The 20,146-nt window shown below is 34.3% G+C and overlaps 1 protein-coding gene across 4 annotated transcripts in view; it reads left to right on the top strand.

Moving 5' to 3' along the window:
- LOC123540709 (uncharacterized) overlaps window positions 1-18,742 on the top strand; it is a 44,538-nt gene extending 25,796 nt beyond the window's left edge. For all 4 annotated transcript variants that reach the window (XM_045325947.2, XM_045325948.2, XM_045325950.2 and 1 more), the window contains exons 6-12: window positions 2,811-2,921; window positions 4,818-4,999; window positions 5,593-5,735; window positions 7,746-7,791; window positions 8,377-8,560; window positions 9,291-9,426; window positions 10,984-18,742. In XM_045325947.2, coding sequence (XP_045181882.2) covers window positions 2,811-2,921; window positions 4,818-4,999; window positions 5,593-5,735; window positions 7,746-7,791; window positions 8,377-8,560; window positions 9,291-9,426; window positions 10,984-11,035 — 854 coding nt within the window. In that variant the 3' untranslated portion in view covers window positions 11,036-18,742. The remainder of the gene's footprint in view (window positions 1-2,810; window positions 2,922-4,817; window positions 5,000-5,592; window positions 5,736-7,745; window positions 7,792-8,376; window positions 8,561-9,290; window positions 9,427-10,983) is intronic.
- Window positions 18,743-20,146: the final 1,404 nt, after the last annotated feature.

The following is a 20,146-nucleotide window of genomic DNA, read 5'->3' as shown; positions in this document are numbered from 1 at the left end:
AACACATGATGAAAATATCCACATAAAGTTAGATGGGATCAACAACTTCACATCTAAAGTACCAGATATTTGCTATATTTAAGAAAGTTGGATTTAAGTTTCATAAACATCGCACGATGTTCATCCAAGCCAGTACCTCCGGCTACATTCCATCTTTGTTTGGACTTGTGTCAACTGATAAAACAAATGTAACGATAAAAAAGCAATGGTATATAGCTCCGTCATTCCGTGGGCCATATGTTTTTATGCACAAAAATGTGTTTAGGACGAAAAATTTGATTTTCCCAGTTGACTGACGTTGGAGTTCATTGTTTAGCACAGAGAGTGTCCTGTGCGCGAACAAAGAGGGATCTGTTTTCTCATTTTCCACAGAGAGGGATCCGATATGGGTATACACCGTGAAAGAATGGTTAAAGATGGCTTGCACACACATTGGAACAGCACTTGCTTGATCAACATTTTGACCTGACACTGTTATCCTTGCATTTTTTATGTCTAGATTGCTTGGAACCTAGAATAACTGTAGCATTTTACCAAGGCTTTCATTAATCATTGAAGTAGTAGGTTGAAGTTGCAAAGTGCGGGGTATGGGGGCTGTCCCATTTAGAACTTCTTTTTGATGCAGGAGAAGTAATGGGCTTCATAACCCTGCAGTAGGGGGGATCTCTATCTGTTAGCTCTTAATGAAATCCCTGTTTTGCTTAACCCCTTCTTAGTTTCAGCAATTGGTGTTTTACTTTAAGTTTCTAGGTTGTGTTTCAGATATTTATGTCTCCCCCGGGGAGACATATTGTTTTTGTCTTCGCTTTCTGTCTGTCCGTCTGTCCGCATTAAGCTTGTCCGGCTTTCATAGGTCAAACTGCTGGCCGGATTTTGACAAAACTTTACAGGAGAGATCAGTACCAAGCCTGATTATGCATATCGCCGGCATGTTCAGCTTCGCTGCACAAAATGGTCGCAAGAGCTAAAAATAGAAAAATCTTGTCCAGCTTCCACAGGTCAAACTGCTGGCCGGATTTCGATGAAACTTTACAGGAGTGATCAGTACCAAGCCTAGTTGTGCATGTCGTTCTAGATCGCTGCACGAAATGGCCGCCAGAGCTAAAGGTAGAAAAATCTTGTCCGGCTTTCACAGGTCAGCTGCTGGCTGGACAACCCTAGTTGTGCATATCGCTGGCAAGTTCCACTTTGCTGCACAAAATGGTCATCAGAGCTAAAAATAGAATAATCTTGTCTGACTTTCAAGGGTCAAACTGCCGGACAGATTTAGACGAAACTTCACAGGAGTGATCAGTACCAAGCCTAGTTGTGCATGTCGTTCTAGATCGCTGCACGAAATGGCCGCCAGAGCTAAAGGTAGAAAAATCTTGTCCGGCTTTCACAGGTCAACTGCTGGCTGGATTTTGACGAAACTTCACAGGAGTGATCAGTACCAACCCCAGTTGTGCATTTCGCTGGCATGTTTCGCTTCGCTGCACAAAATGGCTGCCAGAGCTAAAAATAGAAAAATCTTGTCTGGCTTTAACAGGTTGAACTGCTGGACAGATTTCCTCTTCCATCCTTAGTAAACATATATGGCAAGCCAATTGTCCAATAATTACGTGAACCCTAGTTCACGGTCGAAAAACTAGGGTTAACGATCGATAAACTAGGTTTTTCGAACGTAAAACTAGGTTTCTCGAATACTAACCTATATTTTCGAGCGAAAACATAGGATAACGCTGTGAACCATAGTTCACGCTCGTAAATGTAGGTTCATGATTGTAAACCCCAGTTCACGGTCATAAACATAGGTTCACGTATGGTTTACGAGCGTGAACCGGGGTTTACGAGCGTAAACATAGGATAACGACCGAAACTCATAGTTCAATCAAGAAACCTAGTTTATCAAACGTAAAGCATGGTTTACGGTCGATATATTAGGATTATAGAATCAGCAATGAATTTCGGACATAAACATGGGTTTACGGCCATGAACCTATGTTTACGGACCTGAATCTATATTTTCGAACGTGAACCTATGTTTACGAACGTGAACTTGGGTTTACGAGTGTGAACTTAAGTTTACGTTCGATAAACCAGGTTTTTCAAACGTAAAACCAGGTTTTTCAAATACTAACCTAATTTTTCGAGCGAAAACATAGGATAACGTATTAAACCATAGTTCACGCTCGTAAACGTAGGTTCACATTCGTAAACCCAAGTTTACGGTCGTAAACATAGGGTAACGACCGAAATTCATAGTTCAATCGTGAAACCTAGTTTATCGAACATAAACCTGGGTTCATGAGCGTAAACTATGGTTTATGCCCGGTACCTGATGTTTTCACACATTTAGTATTTGAAAAACCTAGTTTTACGTTCGAAAAACCTAGTTTATTGATCGTTAATCCTAGTTTTTCGACCGTGAACCAGGGTTCACGTAATTATTGGACAATTGGCTTGCCATATACATATGGGGAGACATATGTTTTTGTGACAAAACACCTTCTAGTTCTCTTTTGATTTATTTGTTTGATTTGATTTTAAGTCACAACACACAGTATAGAATTTACTGTGACCTCCAAGCTTTAATTGTAGAGGAAGATACAAAGTGCTTCTTGTGGCATTATCTAGGTATAACCACCAGTCCTGTCATCAGTAAACCATCATGATGGCTTTCTCATGTCACAACCCAAGCAGTGCTTGAACCCACAGAGGTCAGGGGCAAGTGATTTGAAATCAGCGACCTCAACCATTTAGCCACAGAGGCCCATTGCACATTTAATGAAGGAACAAGTTGATTAATGTGTGAATGTTGTTATTTTCAGGTAGTGCAGCTGAGAGTTCAGGTTTGAAAGAAGGACAGATTGTTGTATCTGTAAATGGTGTAAATGTTTTGGAGGCAAACCATGACGAAATTATCAGTCTGGTTCATAGAGGTTAGTGTATGTTAAATTGAATTTATAATGACATAACTATGCTTAGATATAATATTATTCTCTTATAGCAATCAATCTTATTAAAGATGCACTGATTGATATAGGTGTTGTTGAATCATGAATAAATTTTCAACATAATTTTTCATCTATGATTTTTTTTGTGTCCTAACAATGTCTCCAAAAATGAGCTTTATTCAGTAAAATTGCCACTATTGATATGCATGTAAAAGGATTTCTGTGAATCGAAAATTCCTGGACAAGCTTATCAAAATGTCTGAAATTACATTAATGCCAAAAAATTTTTGTACAGAAATTTCGACTGATTCCCAAAACTATTACAAAATGTATGCAAGCAGTCTGTTATCTGAGCCACATAATCTTGCATTTGATGAGGAGTTACTGATTAATCATTGCACTGATGAATCAGTGGTTCATGAAGTGATCATCTACAAAAATTGCATTGTTGGCAAATTCAGATGTCATTTCTATGCTCAGAAAAGACCTGTTAGGTATTCATTCTGATAGTAGAAACACCATTCTTGTTTATGAATGTACATGTCAAACAATGAAGAATTTTGAAAAAAATACTTTTTTTCTTCACAAAGTGTTCTACTTTTTATGCCCCCGAAGGGAGGCATATAGTTTTTGAACCGTCTGTCTGTCTGTCGGTCCGTCGGTCTGTCGGTCTGTCAGTCTGTCCGCAATTTTCGTGTCCGGTCCATATCTTTGTCATCGATGGATGAATTTTCAAATAACTTGGCATGAATGTGTACCACAGTAAGACGACGTGTCGCGCCCAAGACCCAGGTCCGTAGCTCAAAGGTCAAGGTCACACTTAGACATTAAAGGATAGTGCATTGATGGGCGTGTCCGGTCCATATCTTTGTCATCGATGGATGGATTTTCAAATAACTTGGCATGAATGTGTACCACAGTAAGACGACATGTCGCGCGCAAGACCCAGGTCCGTAGCTCAAAGGTCAAGGTCACACTTAGACATTAAAGGATAGTGCATTGATGGGCGTGTCCGGTCCATATCTTTGTCATCGATGGATGGATTTTCAAATAACTTGGCATGAATGTGTACCATGGGAAGACGACGTGTCGCGCGCAAGACCCAGGTCCGTAGCTCAAAGGTCAAGGTCACACTTAGATGTTAAAGGTCATTTTTCATGATAGTGCATTGATGGGCGTGTCCGGTCCATATCTGTCATTCATGCATGGATTTTAAAATAACTACGCATGAATGTGTGACACAGTAAGACGACGTGTCGCGCGCAAGACCCAGCTCCGTAGGTCAAAGGTCTTAAACTCTAACATCGGCCATAACTATTCATTCAAAGTGCCATCGGGGGCATGTGTCATCCTATGGAGACAGCTCTTGTTTTGTAAGATATGATTTGGAGGAAATGTATTATATATTTATCAGGCAGACTATTTAATCTTGAAAGTTGTTACATAACTGTTCTAAGGTTAAACATTTATTAATATTTCAGACTCTAAGACTGAATAATGTTCCATGGTTAAACATCTATTATATTTCAGACTCTAAGACTCAGAAATGTTTTATGATTGAAAATTTATTAATATTTCAGACTCTAAGACTCAGAAATTTTCATGTTGAAAATTATTAATATTTCAGACTCTAAGACTCAGAAATGTTTTATGGTTGAAAATTTATTAATATTTCAGACTCTAAGACTCAGAAATGTTTTATGATTGAAAATTTATTAATATTTCAGACTCTAAGACTCAGAAATGTTTTATGGTTGAAAATTTATTAATATTTCAGACTCTAAGACTCAGAAATGTTTTATGTTGAAAATTTATTAATATTTCAGACTCTAAGACTCAATAGACTAATATTCTATGGTTAAACATTTGTTAATATTTTAGACTCTAAGACTCTAACTATAGAGGTAGGAGGTGGAGACCCAACTGTAACGTTAGATCTTCAAGTGCCAGTGATGACAGGTTACCTACAGAAACAAGTGTCGTCTACTATATTCAGAACTTGGAAGAGGAGATACTTTATCCTGCGGCGAGATAACTGTTTGTATTACTACAAGAATGAGAAGGTAAAATAATTACAAAGTGTAAAACCTAGATTTTATGCAATTTTTGCCCCGCTTTATTTGCTGTCTATGTTCATGAAACTAATTAGCTGAGAAAGTGCTAACATTGATACAAAAATGTATATCTTCAACAAGTTGACCATATATCAAGAATATTCTGCCATATCCACCAACTTTAATTTTTAAATATGTTGAACTTTAAGCTTTAAATATTACAGAGATCTAGTGTATTATATGCAGAAATAAAACTACCATAGTCAGGACTGCCAAATAGCATGCGGTGATTTTGTATTTTGGATGCTTATTCCTGTACACTTTCAGTAATTTCTTTTTTGTGTATTACTAAATGTCATTCATGACATGAACAGTCTGGGATCGACAGTGTCTTAAATATTATAATCTTATAAATAATTCCTGTATCTTACCTGATACCTCTATTAAAATTTAATTTCTGTTGGCATTTGTAAAAGTTTTGGAGGCTCTTTAGATGAATCAGAATTGTATCTTCATTGAGCTGCAACCAGAATTTTGTTGAAGGAAGGCCCTTTGCTGAATATTACTCCCATTTAATACTTTCATATTCTGTGTTTTTACAGGAGACGGATCCTCTGGGGGCTATTCCATTAAATTGTTATACGGTATCCAGACATGGAGATCTCAACAAGTTTGGCTTCAAAGCAGAGAAATACAACTCTAAAACATTCTACTTCATGGCGGAAAACAGAGAACAGATGACAAAGTATGTAGAAAACTCTCATGTTTTACACCTCAGTCATTTTCAAGAAAGCCAATGTTCAGTTTATTTTGTAAGGGTCAAGCAGCAGATATCATGTCTTTCTTAACTGAAGAAAAGAATTATACTGTGTAGCTATGTGGGCAAATTAATGTTTCCGTGTCCTATTTGGGTAAGAGGTTAAGGTCGCTGACTTTGAATCATTTGCCCCTCCTCTCATTGGGTTTGAGCCCTGCTGAAGTAATTATCCAATATTATTCAGCTTGTAGAATGTAAGTGGATCTTCCAAATTACCTGCCCATGTTGTGGGCATTGGTGGTGTTCCTTTTCCATTTCAGGCTGAAAATTTGCTGAATGATCTAACATATAATCAGTCAGGGGTGTAACTGTTTTAAGTTTTGTAACCTATTTCAGTTACTTTTTAAAGCATTTTATAACCTGTATTAGTTATAAAATATAGTTAAGGTATTAGGCCCATAATAGTGTACCTCCTTTTTGAAGAGTATTCATTTCCTACCATAAACCTACTTTGACTGCAATTTTCAGGGTGGCGTAGGTTCAAGCCCCACTGGGACCAATTTTTTTTCCCCTTATTTTCCATTTTTTTTAGTAAGTTTTAACTTCTTATAAGACTTGTTATTGATTTATTGTACAAAAAAATGGAAAAAATGATTTGATAAGCGATTTCTAGCTGTTCAAAGTGAATTTACCTCTGAAACAGAGGGGGTATAGTTATACTGAGTTACATATGGTAAAAGTTCTTAACTTTGCCTTCATTCTTTAGATTACATATTGTGGAAGAAATGTAGGTAGGTTTTACTTCTGCCCCATGGTTATTTTTGTATGAAGTGAGCAAAATTCGAAAAAGATCCGCAGGATTCGACCTTAATTTTTTAATGTTGGAGTTAGAATTCTGTCTCCTTAAATCCGTTTATTCGAGGCACCCTAGCAAAAATGATATTGACAGATTTTATTTTAAGTTTTATAATTGTTTACCAATAGTTTGATGTTTCTCTCATAAAAAATAATGGTATAATGAATTCTCTGCAAACGTTTTGGATAAAGGCCACCACTTTGAAATCTGTCTCTACTTGAGCTTGAGGAAATACCATAAATTACACAAAATTTATAAAAAACGGCACGGTAAAAGTTTTTAAAAATTTGCAACTAAGTGCGAAGCACGGTCAACTGTAAGAATATACCCAGCAAATGCCATTTTTTAAACATTACTATTAGGGGCCTAATACCTTAAGTAAGTTATTCAAAAAAAGTATTTTTGCTGTTCTCACAAAGTGACCTTTAAAGTGAACTTAGTAGCAAACTGTGGTTAATCAAATTCTCTTTTAGTCTGATCATGACTTGATAAGCATAATGAGATGTTAAGAGTTTTATAGCTTTAAAACTTTTGCATAAGACTTTATCAGCCTTGCGTAAAAATTTTTATTGCATAGCTGGGAAGATAAAAGTTCAAGGATTCAGGAAATAATTGCATTAGTCTCATTCATAATGAGGAATTGGCACCGGAGAGCTTTGTAATATTTTATGATAACTGAAACAAGTTATGAAAATATAAGCAAGAACTCAAATGGGTTATAAAAAGCGATAACTTGAAACAGTTACACCCCTGACTGATAATGGTGTGAAATTAAACTCTGTAGCAGTAGTACTTTGTGTGAGGTATCGTACTCACTTTGATGAATGAGGATACAGTGCTCCTTACTTGCTAACTTCGGTGAAGAAGTGAAAGATCTTTCCTTGCTTTCATTTATTGCTTTTAATAACAGCAAATAATTATCAGTAATCTTCAATTTCTAGTGCTACTTAGTTGAATAGTAGGTAGGCTTAACGTTTGGCATGGTAACTTTCCAGAAACCTACAATACATGTTTTACTACAAGAATATGCCTTGTTAACGTATTTTGTCACATCAGTGCACAACTGTTGTATCTATTTTTATAATGTACAGTTACATCAGTTTGGCACTGTAGTGACAGTATTTTGTGTATTGATATTTCAGTTGGGTAGGTGCCCTCAATGATGCTGCACAGAAAGGCAAGAGTAAGGTATGATGTGTAAACATTTTTATATGGAACAAAAAGTTAAATATATCTACATGAGCTTGCCTCAGTGCAAAACTATTGTATCTTTATTATTTAAGTGCTGTTACAATACATTTGCTCTGAGGTAGCAAATTTAATGAGGGAAAAATAGGTTTTAATGAAGTAATAGCTTCATGCCAGGATTATTGCTTGAATTTAAAACCTAAACTTTAAAAGCTGTGTGTCTGTTTCATTTCTGTAAAGTTATACTTTGGTATTTTGTTTAAGAAATAGATTCATGAATTATTCTATTTTACTAAACTATTTAATGGAAACAGAAAGAGGCAATTTTGGCCAATCAAATCTTGCAGTGGTAGTTGTATATATGGGAAGCTGTGAAAACATATGACAGATTGTTGAATAAAGAATTTGACCATGAAACTCTTAATATATCCTTGTCTGTGGTAAAAGTTAGTGACATCAAAAAGACAGTGTGGTTTGGTGGATTGGAAATGCCAAGATCATTTGATATAAACAAAATGGTCAACTTAACTTGATAAAATTTTACACCTGTAACTGCTTTAATAGTTGATTTTATTTCTTACATAGGACTCCTGGATGGACGTGACAGCCCATAATGTAGGTCTACCAGCACTAAATATCAGGAACCCTGATTGTTCGGGCTATTTGTTTAAGATGGGTAGAGCTACACGACGTTGGAGGAAACGTTACTGTGTTCTTAAAGATGCTTGCATTTACTACTACAGAAATGCCAACTCTAAGGAGGCAGATGGTAACAATGCTTGACATATATTTCCAGTCATGTCTTCCTATAAAACTTACTTTAAGTTTTTCTGTTTGAAGGATAAGGAAGGCTGTTGCACATGCCTTGGTATGAGTGTTGGCGTCTGCATTGGTTTAAGTTTTTTATTAAGTTCAAAGTGTTCTTCATTACTTAAGATACTGTGAAATCGTTAATATTCATGGGGGACTAATTTTCATGGATTTCATGGTTGAGTCAATCCACAAAATCTAATCCCAACGAACAAGTAAAATTCCCATTCATTTTATGTTCAAAACTTGAGATCCATGAATTCATATCCACACGAAATTGCCGTTTTGACCAAAACCACAAAATTTCATGCCCACGAAATTAAATGATTTTACAGTATTCAGATGAAACTTCCTGTACTTGCTCATAGTGATAATGTTCATTGGTATGATAAATCACCATTTCAGTTAGAGGAAAAAGTGGTGGTTTCTGACATCAGTAAAGTAAATTTAGAACATTGGTGGTTCTTACCAAAATTTACAGGTACTGATAATGCAAGGAAGGGTACCTGAGGTTTTCTCCATATTTTAAGAGAAAATATTGCTGTATGACTAAAATGGTGCTGTTTTTACTTACAAAACCCACAAACTATGAAAACAAAGAAAAAGCAAAAATAGCAAAATAAATAGCAAGAAAAAAGGAACAAAACAAAACAAAAAACACTTTTTAACAGTATTTCATTTGTTCCTAGGTGTTGCTCATCTCCATGGTTACACTGTAGAAGTTAGTGGTGTGTCTGGAAAGAAGTTCAGTTTTAGTTTACGGCCACCAGAAACACAGATGAGGACTTTCTCTTTCTATACAGACAATGACACAGATAAACTGAGGTAAGCCCCGGTAGATTCAAAAAAATGTTTATACACCTGCTGTTAATACTGTATTTGGGCAATGTCCGTTCGTGTGTATGTATAATTATGTGTGTGTTTAAGTATGTGTGTATGTTTGGAAAATCATGTCCAGTCTAGAACTTATGTATGCATGGATGGATGTTTTAATTACTTAGTAAAAATATTAAACATTAGAAAAAAGTATTACATGCAAAACAGAAGCCCTTAAGCCTGAAGTTCTGGTATCATGTAAGAAGTTTTGATATTGACCCCAGTGGGCTGTAGTTCGCAACCTCTGTGTTGAGTGACCAAGACCTTAAGCTGTATTCCATGGCTCCCCTTGCAGGACTTAGACCCTGCACCTAAAGGTCAAGGTTAAACTTAGGGTTCAGTCTATATGTTCTACTGTCAAAATAAAATGCCTTTACTTACCAGACACTTACTTTAGCATCCTAACATTAAATAGCAAGGACATTCATGACCTGGGACACAGTTCTAGTTTTATCAGGGAGGAATGTAGGACGTTTTGGCCAGCGGACGTTTTGGCCCGGATGTTTCGGCCTAGGATGTTTTGGCCAGGCATTTTTTGGGGGTGGGACGTTTTGGCCAAAAATAAATTGTGGTTCCATATCGTGCAAAATATGGTCTGGACATTATTCTCAAGAATGTTATAGTATAAGTGAACAAATTAAACTGATAATAAAACATACTCATGGTATTTTATTTTTATTTTTATAATCTTTTTGTATATATATTATACACATATAAACATTGTATATGTATATATACACACTGTATATGTGTGTGTATGTGAAAATATTTGCCATTTAGAACAAACCAAAAGAGTTATGAAAATAAATTTTATTCACAATTATTTTTTAAGAAGAATGATCAATTATGCTGTAATATATGATAACATATTAATGTCCAGATCGTAATTTGCATATTATGGAAATAATATATTTTTGGCCAAAACATCCTACCTCAAAAATTTTCTTGGCCAAAACATCCTAGGCCGAAAGATCCTAGGCCGAAATGTCCGGGCCAAAACGTCCGTGGCCAAAACGTCCGTCCTCCATCAGGGAGTCAATGAAGCAAAATAGAAAAATTAATCAAAAGAGTTTGTAGCATATTCTCATTGGATACAGAATATAAGAGTGTTTGTCAATAGTTAATAGAGAACATTTTGATTTGTTATATGGCTGGGTTGGAAAGATTCTGGGTGCATGTAAGTTTTTGCTTTAACATGGGAAATTTCACTGAAATTTCCTAAAGCTCAAGAAATATACATTCCTTAATTGGTAAGAACTGGAAAATTTCAGCCAGACATAATGAATTTGGACATAATAACATATAGGGCTTTCCATGGAGAAAAAACTTTGTTTTCTGCCAATGTAGTAAAATTGTGCTGACAAAATGTCTTAGTCTGTGACACTTTGTTTTAACTTCTGTAATAAGGGTTTTCTTGCTTGGAAGGGTATACATTTATACGATGTTTGTCAAATTAGATATATATATATTTGAATAGTACATTATGATATTACTTTCTGTTTACAGATGGGTTCAGTCACTGAATACATCAATAAAGAAATGGGTGAAGGTGGATTGAGAGGGTAGTATTTTTACTGTACTATTGTACAGTTGGATATTGAAACATTTCTAGGGCAACATAATTCATGACAGCATTCCAGAGTTCATTGGAACTTCTTGTGCAGTTGACATTCAACTACTGCAGGTAGCAGTAAAACTACCTTTAGAGTTCCAAGATCAAGCAGAAAAATGGAAAATCAGTTGATGTTATCATATCTCGCTTCAAGTAGAGCAAGAATTTGGTTTAATTAGATTAAGTATTAACCAGATTAGATGTACAGTGTTTTTGTAATTTATGCTTTAGGTTAGAAAAAGTTTTGAGACCAGTCTAAGACCCAAAGAGTCTGATTGGTTGTTTACAAACACAGTCTAGAAATTGACCAGTGGCTAGGCTTTGATCTGAGACTGGTCTGCAAAACTCAGTAAAGAATCAGTAATAAAACAAATGAATGGTAAAATGATTTATTTAACAACTTTGATAGCAATATTTGAGCAATATATATCCCTGTTTCTCGTATTCTCAGGGTTTCTCATATTCTCGTATTTTGCCTTAAAGTTGTCAAATAATTTAATGTTTGTCATTTTCTAGACAGGAATGGTTCAAAACTGACACACTGAAAATTTCAAGTGATTTGAACGCATATTGACGAAACTATCAGCATTTTACTTAATTTTAAAAAAAATCCTTATTTTTTTCTGGTGGTGTTAGCAAATTTGTCATAAATTATTGATTATGCAATTAATTGTCATATTTCTTGATGTATTTACTACAGAATATATCTTTTTATTACACAATGGTAATTTTAATGTTTTAAATTCTACAACTTATTTGTGATGAAAAGTCAAATCTATGTCCACGGGAATACGAGAAACTCTTGGTCCATTTCTGGGGGTGAGGGTGGTATCAAATACAGTAACAAAATAATTAAATGGGATAATTTCTGTAACATTTTATGACTCCATCTGAAAGACAAGTGAATTTTCTACAAAATAACACCCAAATGCTGTTTATGAAATGGTTATTGTTACTGGGAATAAAAACAACCCCTTAGGCCCCCGAGAATATGAGAAAACAGGATATGTAATATTATATTATACTATACTAGATTAATATTTTGCAATAGCATAAGAGCTCTATTTAATTTACATTTTGAAGTGAAACTTTAGTGAATGACAACTTTTAGTTGTAATGACGTGTTTTCATAGTATCAGATACATTTAAACAAGAAGTGTGAAATAGTATCGTGTTGGATAAGAAAAATGATTTAAGAGTTACTTTCCTTGCATTTTGTTCACCACATAAACATAACAGAATTTCATGACAATGCCATGTGTTCAGTAAATCAATTTGAATTACAGCTTGATAAAAATGCTGCACATGACAGTGAGATGATTTGTGATTAAAAAAAAGAGAAAGATTTTTGATTCAGTATTTAAAGTTACGTTATTTTTGGTAGCCAGATTTGCATTGTTCAAGTTTTATAGAATGAAAATATTCTTTATACTGTATTTACAAGTACTCTCTTGATTCATAAGTATTTTCTTGTAATGTTTTTTGCAGTATAATATTCATATCACAGTTATAGTTGCATAATTTCCTATGTACTGATAAAGGGTTGTTCAAAGAGAGCATAATCTATCATTCGTCCAACAAGGTTCAATATTATGTGAGTTTATTGTAGAATTATATATTTGTTTATTATTTGCAAAGAAGTATATGAATCTTTTTCAAATGTTTGGTTATTATACATAGTATATACTATATTGCTTATATTCAAAACAGCCCATAAAATGATTGACTGTAACTATGGCAACAGATCTTCATTGTACCCTCTTTTATAATTGCTTATATTTTTTACCCTTTCTATTTCAAGTTCAGTACATCTAAACAATATTCCATGCTTTTTGTAGTATAAGAGATTTTCAGTTCAGGTCACTCTTTTGTAAGTAAGTATATAGTCCCAGAGGTTTTGCTAAAATTTGTCATTTCCCATAAATAGCTTAGGTCATTATTATAGTCTTGATTTACCTGCATATTCATAATCACTCGGAAAAACAAAATCAGGGAGTGTAATAGTTTTCATTGTGGAAAGTATTTACTGGGTATAGGAAAATGTTTAATCAGCATTAGTTGGGCAAGGTATCTTCCCATTTACAGGTATTTTTTTTATAAAACCATTGCATCCATTTTGCTACTAATATTTACATAATATAACAAGCAATCTGTTTAAGTAATTGTAATAAATGTTTACTGTCTTTATTCCGATGTAAATGAGATGTGGAACCAAAATTTGTAGTCCTGTTTGGCGCCATGTAACCGATACTGTGTTAATGCGCCGTAAAACCCAAATAAGTAAATAAATTACCTTGCAATAATACATTATGTGAGATAACTGGTATAGTTTCATATTTCTATAAACATTGATATAGTTTTGACACCTTGTACCAATATTGTGTGCTTAGATGTGTAAACAAACTTGAAAGGTTAGAACCATTACCCTGCAATATTTCTATAATGAATTTGTCCATCTTTCAATTTGGACAGTACCATTAACTGTTAAAGGGGTGCATACCAAAAAGATACTGACTGAATGGCAAACAGTGCAGATCATAATCAGATTGCACGGATGTGCAGGCTGATCTTGATCTGTACTGGTCGCACAGGCATAATAAATTGTGTCCAGCATGATAAGGGTTAAAAATCACAGACTTTTTTTTTTAATGAACTGGGCCACAGTGGATGTAAGCACTGAGCTTCAGCATTAGTATAGAGGAAGTGGGAGAAAAAAAGTAAAGATCTGTCCTATGTGTTACTACAGATTTATAGATAAAAAGTGGTTTGACCTAAAAACTTAAGATTAATTTTCTTTGAAGCTTGTTCCAGGAAAATGTCTGGCTTCTACCAGCTTATATCAGATACTGGCAGGTTCACTTCTTTCCTCCAATCATGGTTTGATAGTTAGCGATGTGATCAAATAAGGATTTTTTATGATTTAATAAGAGATTGCTCATTTTCAAAAGATATACTTAATGAAATCCTGCATTCATTCAAAGGGCCAAAAATCTAAACTTGGCATCTTGAAAAGGGATCATTGAGATGTGCTTTTATAGATAAGTTTTCATTAGTCTTTAATTCTAAAATAATAACATTTTTGACATGTATGACACTACCTTACTCTGTGATGAGTTTTATGATACTGTATGGGATACTGTAAAAGCACAAATTTTTGCTGGGTCAAAATTTCACGAATTTGAAATTTTGAGTATGTTTGCGAGGTTTAATATCGTGAAATTGTAAAAATGGTATCCTATATGAATTATAATTATACTAATGGTGAATATTTATGGTAGGATTAATTTTTGCGAGATGTAGGGCCTCGCGAATATAGCGAAAATTAAACCCTCGAGAAAATTTCTGCATTTACAGTAAACATTTGTTCTTGATTGCCATACAGCATTCTTTCAGCAGGGGGTTATGTTAAAGCACATATTTTTATCAAAGTAGCAGATTAATGGATTCTGTAAAAATTCAAGTTGAGACAATTAATATTATCATTGAAAAATAGATAGGGAAAAATAGATATTATATGTAACTTTTCATTCACCATAAGGGACATATTGTGTGGGGTATGTTTTAAAGCTGACATGAGGTTTTGGTTCATGCTAATCAGTGTTTTATGGTTGAAAAATGGACTAAGAAAACTATGCTTAAGAAAACTTAAATCAAATTCAGCCTGTATGTCCATGCAGGCTGATCAAGGTCTGCACTGTTAGCTATTCAGTCAGAAATTTTCCGTGAATACCCTTCTAATAATAAATGGTATTGCCCAAATTGAATGATGGACCAGTCCATTTTTAGAAATTTAGAAGGGTAATACTTAATATTAAATTTGCTATCACTTAGTTTTTAACATATTTATGATACTGAAATTTTTGCTGAGCTTTCAAAGGCATTGATGGGATTCAGTATAGTTTTGGCCAGCTGTGTATTTCATAAATCTTGTACGCTGAAAAACCAGAATCAGTTGTTGAATTAAACGTAATCTTGGCCAGCTGTGTATTTAGAGAATTTAGTGTATCAGTTATTGGATTTAACAAAATCTTGGCCAGTTGTATGTTTAGTAAATTTATTGGTTTGTGATGGTGTTGAGTTACTCAGTAAACATTGTTTGTGTGAAACACTAAGATAATAAAAAAAACACCACTTGCTGTTGTATATTTTTCCATTAAGTAAACACATACCAAAAAGGTCAGTTTTGAATATGATTTGTCCAGACTACTGCCCGCTTGCGGATGCGAAGACATAGTTGTCCAAATGGCTGTTCGCTGTATGTGCGTTCGTGCGTGTGTCTGGATTTGTTTGTCCGGACCATAACTTTGACATGCATAGAGCAGTCTTATTTATATTTGGCATGAATGTTAACCTCAGTGAGACGGAGTGTTCTGCGCAAAACCCAGGTTCCATCTCAAAGGTCAAGGTCACAGTTGGAGGTCAAAGGTCATGTCAGATCTTATCCGGCCCATAACTTTGACATGCATTGAGGAATCTTGTTTATATTTTGCATGAATGTTTAACTTAATGAGACTGACTCTATCTCAAAGGTCAAGGTCACAATTATGGGTCAAAGGGCAGGCTGGACATGTTGCCCATGGGCATCTAGTTTTATTCATAAAGTCTACATATTCTTTTTTATACTTCATCTTCCGAACTACTTGCCAGATTTACTATAGAAGGCTCATTAATGGAAAGTTCAGTCAGTGGGACAGAATACAAAGTAAATTTTACAGCTTTTTAGCCTAAATTTTAACATTATTGTTGATGGATATAAGGTCCCTGTTTATTGTAATATAAAAGATAAAATGATGATATATGTTCCTAACTTACATTCAGAAGTATTTACTTGTTATAGTTTATGAAATAGATTTTTTTTTCTTGTTGTTTTTGTTATTTGTATTTTTTTTGCTCAAAAGTGTGTTTTTGGTTGTGATATTAATGTTATCTTGTTTTTTACATTCTGAGTTTTTTTCACACAACAAATCATAAAGCAATGAAATGAAAAACGTATCTGTTTTTACAGAATTAAATGTTACCATTACCTGTATATATTTAATTTTGTCTAAGAAACTTGTCAAAAATGCACCAGAGCCTTGATTTTTAAAATCATAATTTTTTGTAGTTTTACACTGATCATTTTCCCAAATCATTTGTCTATCATTTGTGTGCAGCTGAGAGAAAAAAGTCTGCATTTGCAATTACTTTAGGCCTTTGCCATGTAGAATGCAAGTTGGTGCACTTTGGGTACACATTGGTAATGAATAGTTTCAACATTGAATTTATTGTGCTGTAAAGTGAAGATTTTTTTTACTGGAGTCATCATAATCTTAGCCAGTTGTATGTTTTGTAAAATAAGTGTTTAAAACATAGTTATGTCCTGTTACTAAGTAAATATTTCTTTTGTGTGATACACTAAGATTATAAAAAATATAGCACCTGGTGTTGTTGAATTTGTCTTTATGACAACAAATAATATAAGAAATGTATGTGCTAGAAATAGAAATAGATTGTGAAAGAACCTACCAATAAAATGGTATAACTAATCACATAGTATAAAATTATATTATCTTTGAATGCCAAAGAATCAAGTTGCCATATTATAATTATTTTGAGATTATATAGTGTTTGTAATTATAGTAATAATAATGATAACTGCTTTTTTAGACAGAGATAGTAGCTTTCCTTTTTTTAAAAGAAATTTCAGAATGTTTAAATTAAGATGTATGGAAAAATGTGTCTCTGCTGCAAATAAAGCATTATTTTATACACAGTCGTTTTTAACAACAAAAATCAAATCTTAGGTAAATGTTGTTGAGCAGATAAGTCCTTCTAAAAAAGAAAACATTATCAAGTAAACAGAGTTTTGCAAAGGGTCCTTTAGAAGGGACTGAAGGAAAATCAATGATAAATTATTTGTGCTACTGGAATTAAAGCATATATGACTCCACTAAATGTGGTTCAATTTGACGGTCCTTTCAAAAGGGAAAAAAAAGAAAACATAATTAGTAACTTTAAAAGGAAATTATTTGTTCCACAAATTGCATCATTTAAAAGGAAAACTATTCTAATATCTAAGTTTGTGTTTCCTAAAATGTTGTTATATGCTAAGCAGAATTATTAGATACATTTAGTTTAGTTACATATTTATACATTTATGTATTAAAGGGGCACACTTCTAGATTTTTATCAGGTTTTTTTTTGTCGAGCCAACTTGTGGTGAGCTCGATATAGTCGTCACTTTTGGCGGGTCGGTGTATGTGCATCCGTGCGTGTGTGCGTCCGTTTTGTCCGGATCATAACTTTGACATGCATGGACCAATCTTGTTTATATTTGGCATGAATGTTTACCTCAATGAGAAGGAGTGTCATGCACAAACCCCATGTTCCTATCTCGAAAGTCAAGGTCACAGTTGGAGGTCAAAGGTCTAATTGAAGTTTGTCCGGAGCATTTTTTCTTCATGCATGGTGGGATTTTGATGTAACTTGGCATGAATGTTCACCATTATGAGATGGAGTGTCATTTGCAAGAATTAGGTCTAAGGTCAAGGTCACACTTAGCGGCCAAAGGTGCTGGCGGGCTCGACATTCTGCCCGTGGGCATGCAGAATGTATTTCTAGTTTCTTCAAAATTTAGAAAGAACTTTCCCTTGATTGTCATGACTGTCAATGAGTAGTAAGATCAAAGCTTTAGGAGTTATTGAGAGAAGTCATTTGTATAAACTACCTTTTCCGTAAAGAGAGTATTAAAGTCATTACTGTTGCTATTATGCATCATTCTGAAGAAATCGTAAGTGATGTTTAGGAATTTAAATTTTTTTCAGGATGTCTTGATTAGTTTTGAATTTCTCACCAAATTAAGAAAAGAACTGATGGTGTACTCTCCATTGTAAATTTCAGCTATTTTTGAAACCAAAACTTTGTACTTGTTGTATAGTCATTAAACACTCCATTGATAGTTCCAGCTTTCTCAATAGTGCCCTGTTTTACTATCCAGCACCGAAGTAGTGAAGTGCACTGTCTCATGTGACAGCTTTTGTTGGTAATAAAATTGACATAACTATAGATAGTTAAAAATTCAAAAACCTACTACCACCCTTGAAATCCTTTAGTATGATTTAAACGTTACATCTGGATCATGCCCAATAAAGTCACTATTCACGAAAAACTTGTTTTTGATTTGATGGATGAAACAGTATAGTTCTTTCTAAAATTTATATGACAAGAAAAATTAGTTACACCGTAAACATGTACTATGGAATTGCAGGAAATTAGCAGCTACTTTCAGTCATACTGACCTATTTGATATTGATTTAGGATTTTTGATGTTTCAAAAATATTACTATTTGTTTGGGAAATAAATTGGCTGTGATACACATCTAAAGGCATGCCCCTTTAAAATATACTTAATGGTTGTGTCATAATGCAAATATTGAAGGTGTAATGTAGTAAACCAAAAAAAGCAATATTTTTTATGTAAGAAATTTTCTATCAATGTTTTTGTAGTACCTATTACATTCCTATATTTCAGTTATATTAACCAGCTTTTGTGTCGTCCAAGTTTTGTATAGTTTATATATAACATTCCTGTTTTGTTGTTTAACCTTTATTTACATTTTCTATATTTACAACTTTTGACATTGTTAATGAATTAATAAAATCTGAAGGAACAGAGATATTCTACATTTTCTTGTTCATTATTACCATACAATTGATTGGAATCATTTAAAAAATGCACCTTAACCATGTTGCTAGATAATGTATTCACTTGGTCACATTTTGTGGAACATTTATGCCAGCTATATAAAGATTCTTTGATTGATTGAAATAATGTGGAACAGACACAAAATTATGTCGAAATGAGATTTTACCTTTCAATAATATTAAGATTATCACCTGGAACTGACATGTCTGAAGTTACAGTTTGTATTTCTCTTTGTTTCTACCAAGTTCTCATAGGAATCAATCTGATGAGTTGAAAGGTGGAGCTGGTATGGAATTCTGAGTTGATGACCTTTCAGCTCACTGCAAACTTGACCTAGAATTGGAATGACACAGCTGAAATTGTACATGAATCTGCACATTGTGAGGAATGTTTGCCTTAGCTTAAAACCTTTCCAGGGGGTAAAAAGATTCAGAACAGACTTGATTTTGTGTGAACTGGACAGACTACTTGGTGGGAAAAAGCAATGAAATTTTCTTCTCAGAACAGTGAGGGTGGGTTAGATCCATATGGGAAAAAGAAAGATCTGACAGTTTTTAATTTGAAAAATAAATGTTTCCCCATTTCATACGCCTTTTGTCTTTTTCTGTCCACATTTTGCTTCATTCCAAAAACACTGACCGGATTTCAATGGATCTTCAGAGGAATGATTCGTATATAATTTTGCTGTGCATATGGCAGGTACACCCTGCTCGATCTTCTGTTGTAGAGGTATGATCCTTTTAAATATGATTTTCCGGTCTACTTCTCATTTAGTTTTATTTTACTGAAACTTCATAGGAATGATCAATAGCAAGGCTGGTCGCATATGTTACAGCTTCTACGGTTTAGTGATTTTTCATGATTTATTACCTTTTGTTTTTTAGCTCACCTGTCACAAAGTGACAAGGTGAGCTTTTGTGATCGCGCAGCGTCTGTCGTCCGTCGTCCCTCCGTGCGTCAGTCCGTCCGTCCGTCCGTAAACTTTTGCTTGTGACCACTCTAGAGGTCACATTTTTCATTGGGTCTTTATGAAAATTGGTCAGAATGTTCACCTTGATGATATCTAGGTCAAGTTCGAAACTGGGTCACGTGCGGTCAAAAACTAGGTCAGTAGGTCTAAAAATAGAAAAACCTTGTGACCTCTCTAGAGGCCATATTTTTCACAAGATCTTCATGAAAATTGGTCAGAATGTTCATCTTGATGATATCTAGGTCAAGTTCAAAACTGGGTCATGTGCCTTCAAAAACTAGGTCAGTAGGTCAAATAATAGAAAAACCTTGTGACCTCTCTAGAGGCCATATTTTTCATGGGATCTGTATGAAAGTTGGTCTGAATGTTCATCTTGATGATATCTAGGTCAAGTTTGAAACTG

The sequence above is a fragment of the Mercenaria mercenaria genome, chromosome 16 (genome assembly GCF_021730395.1).
Source record: "Mercenaria mercenaria strain notata chromosome 16, MADL_Memer_1, whole genome shotgun sequence".
In the NCBI taxonomy this organism is placed as follows: domain Eukaryota; kingdom Metazoa; phylum Mollusca; class Bivalvia; order Venerida; family Veneridae; genus Mercenaria; species Mercenaria mercenaria.
Note: the sequence above shows the minus strand (reverse complement) of the source record. Positions and strands in the feature narration are given on the sequence as shown.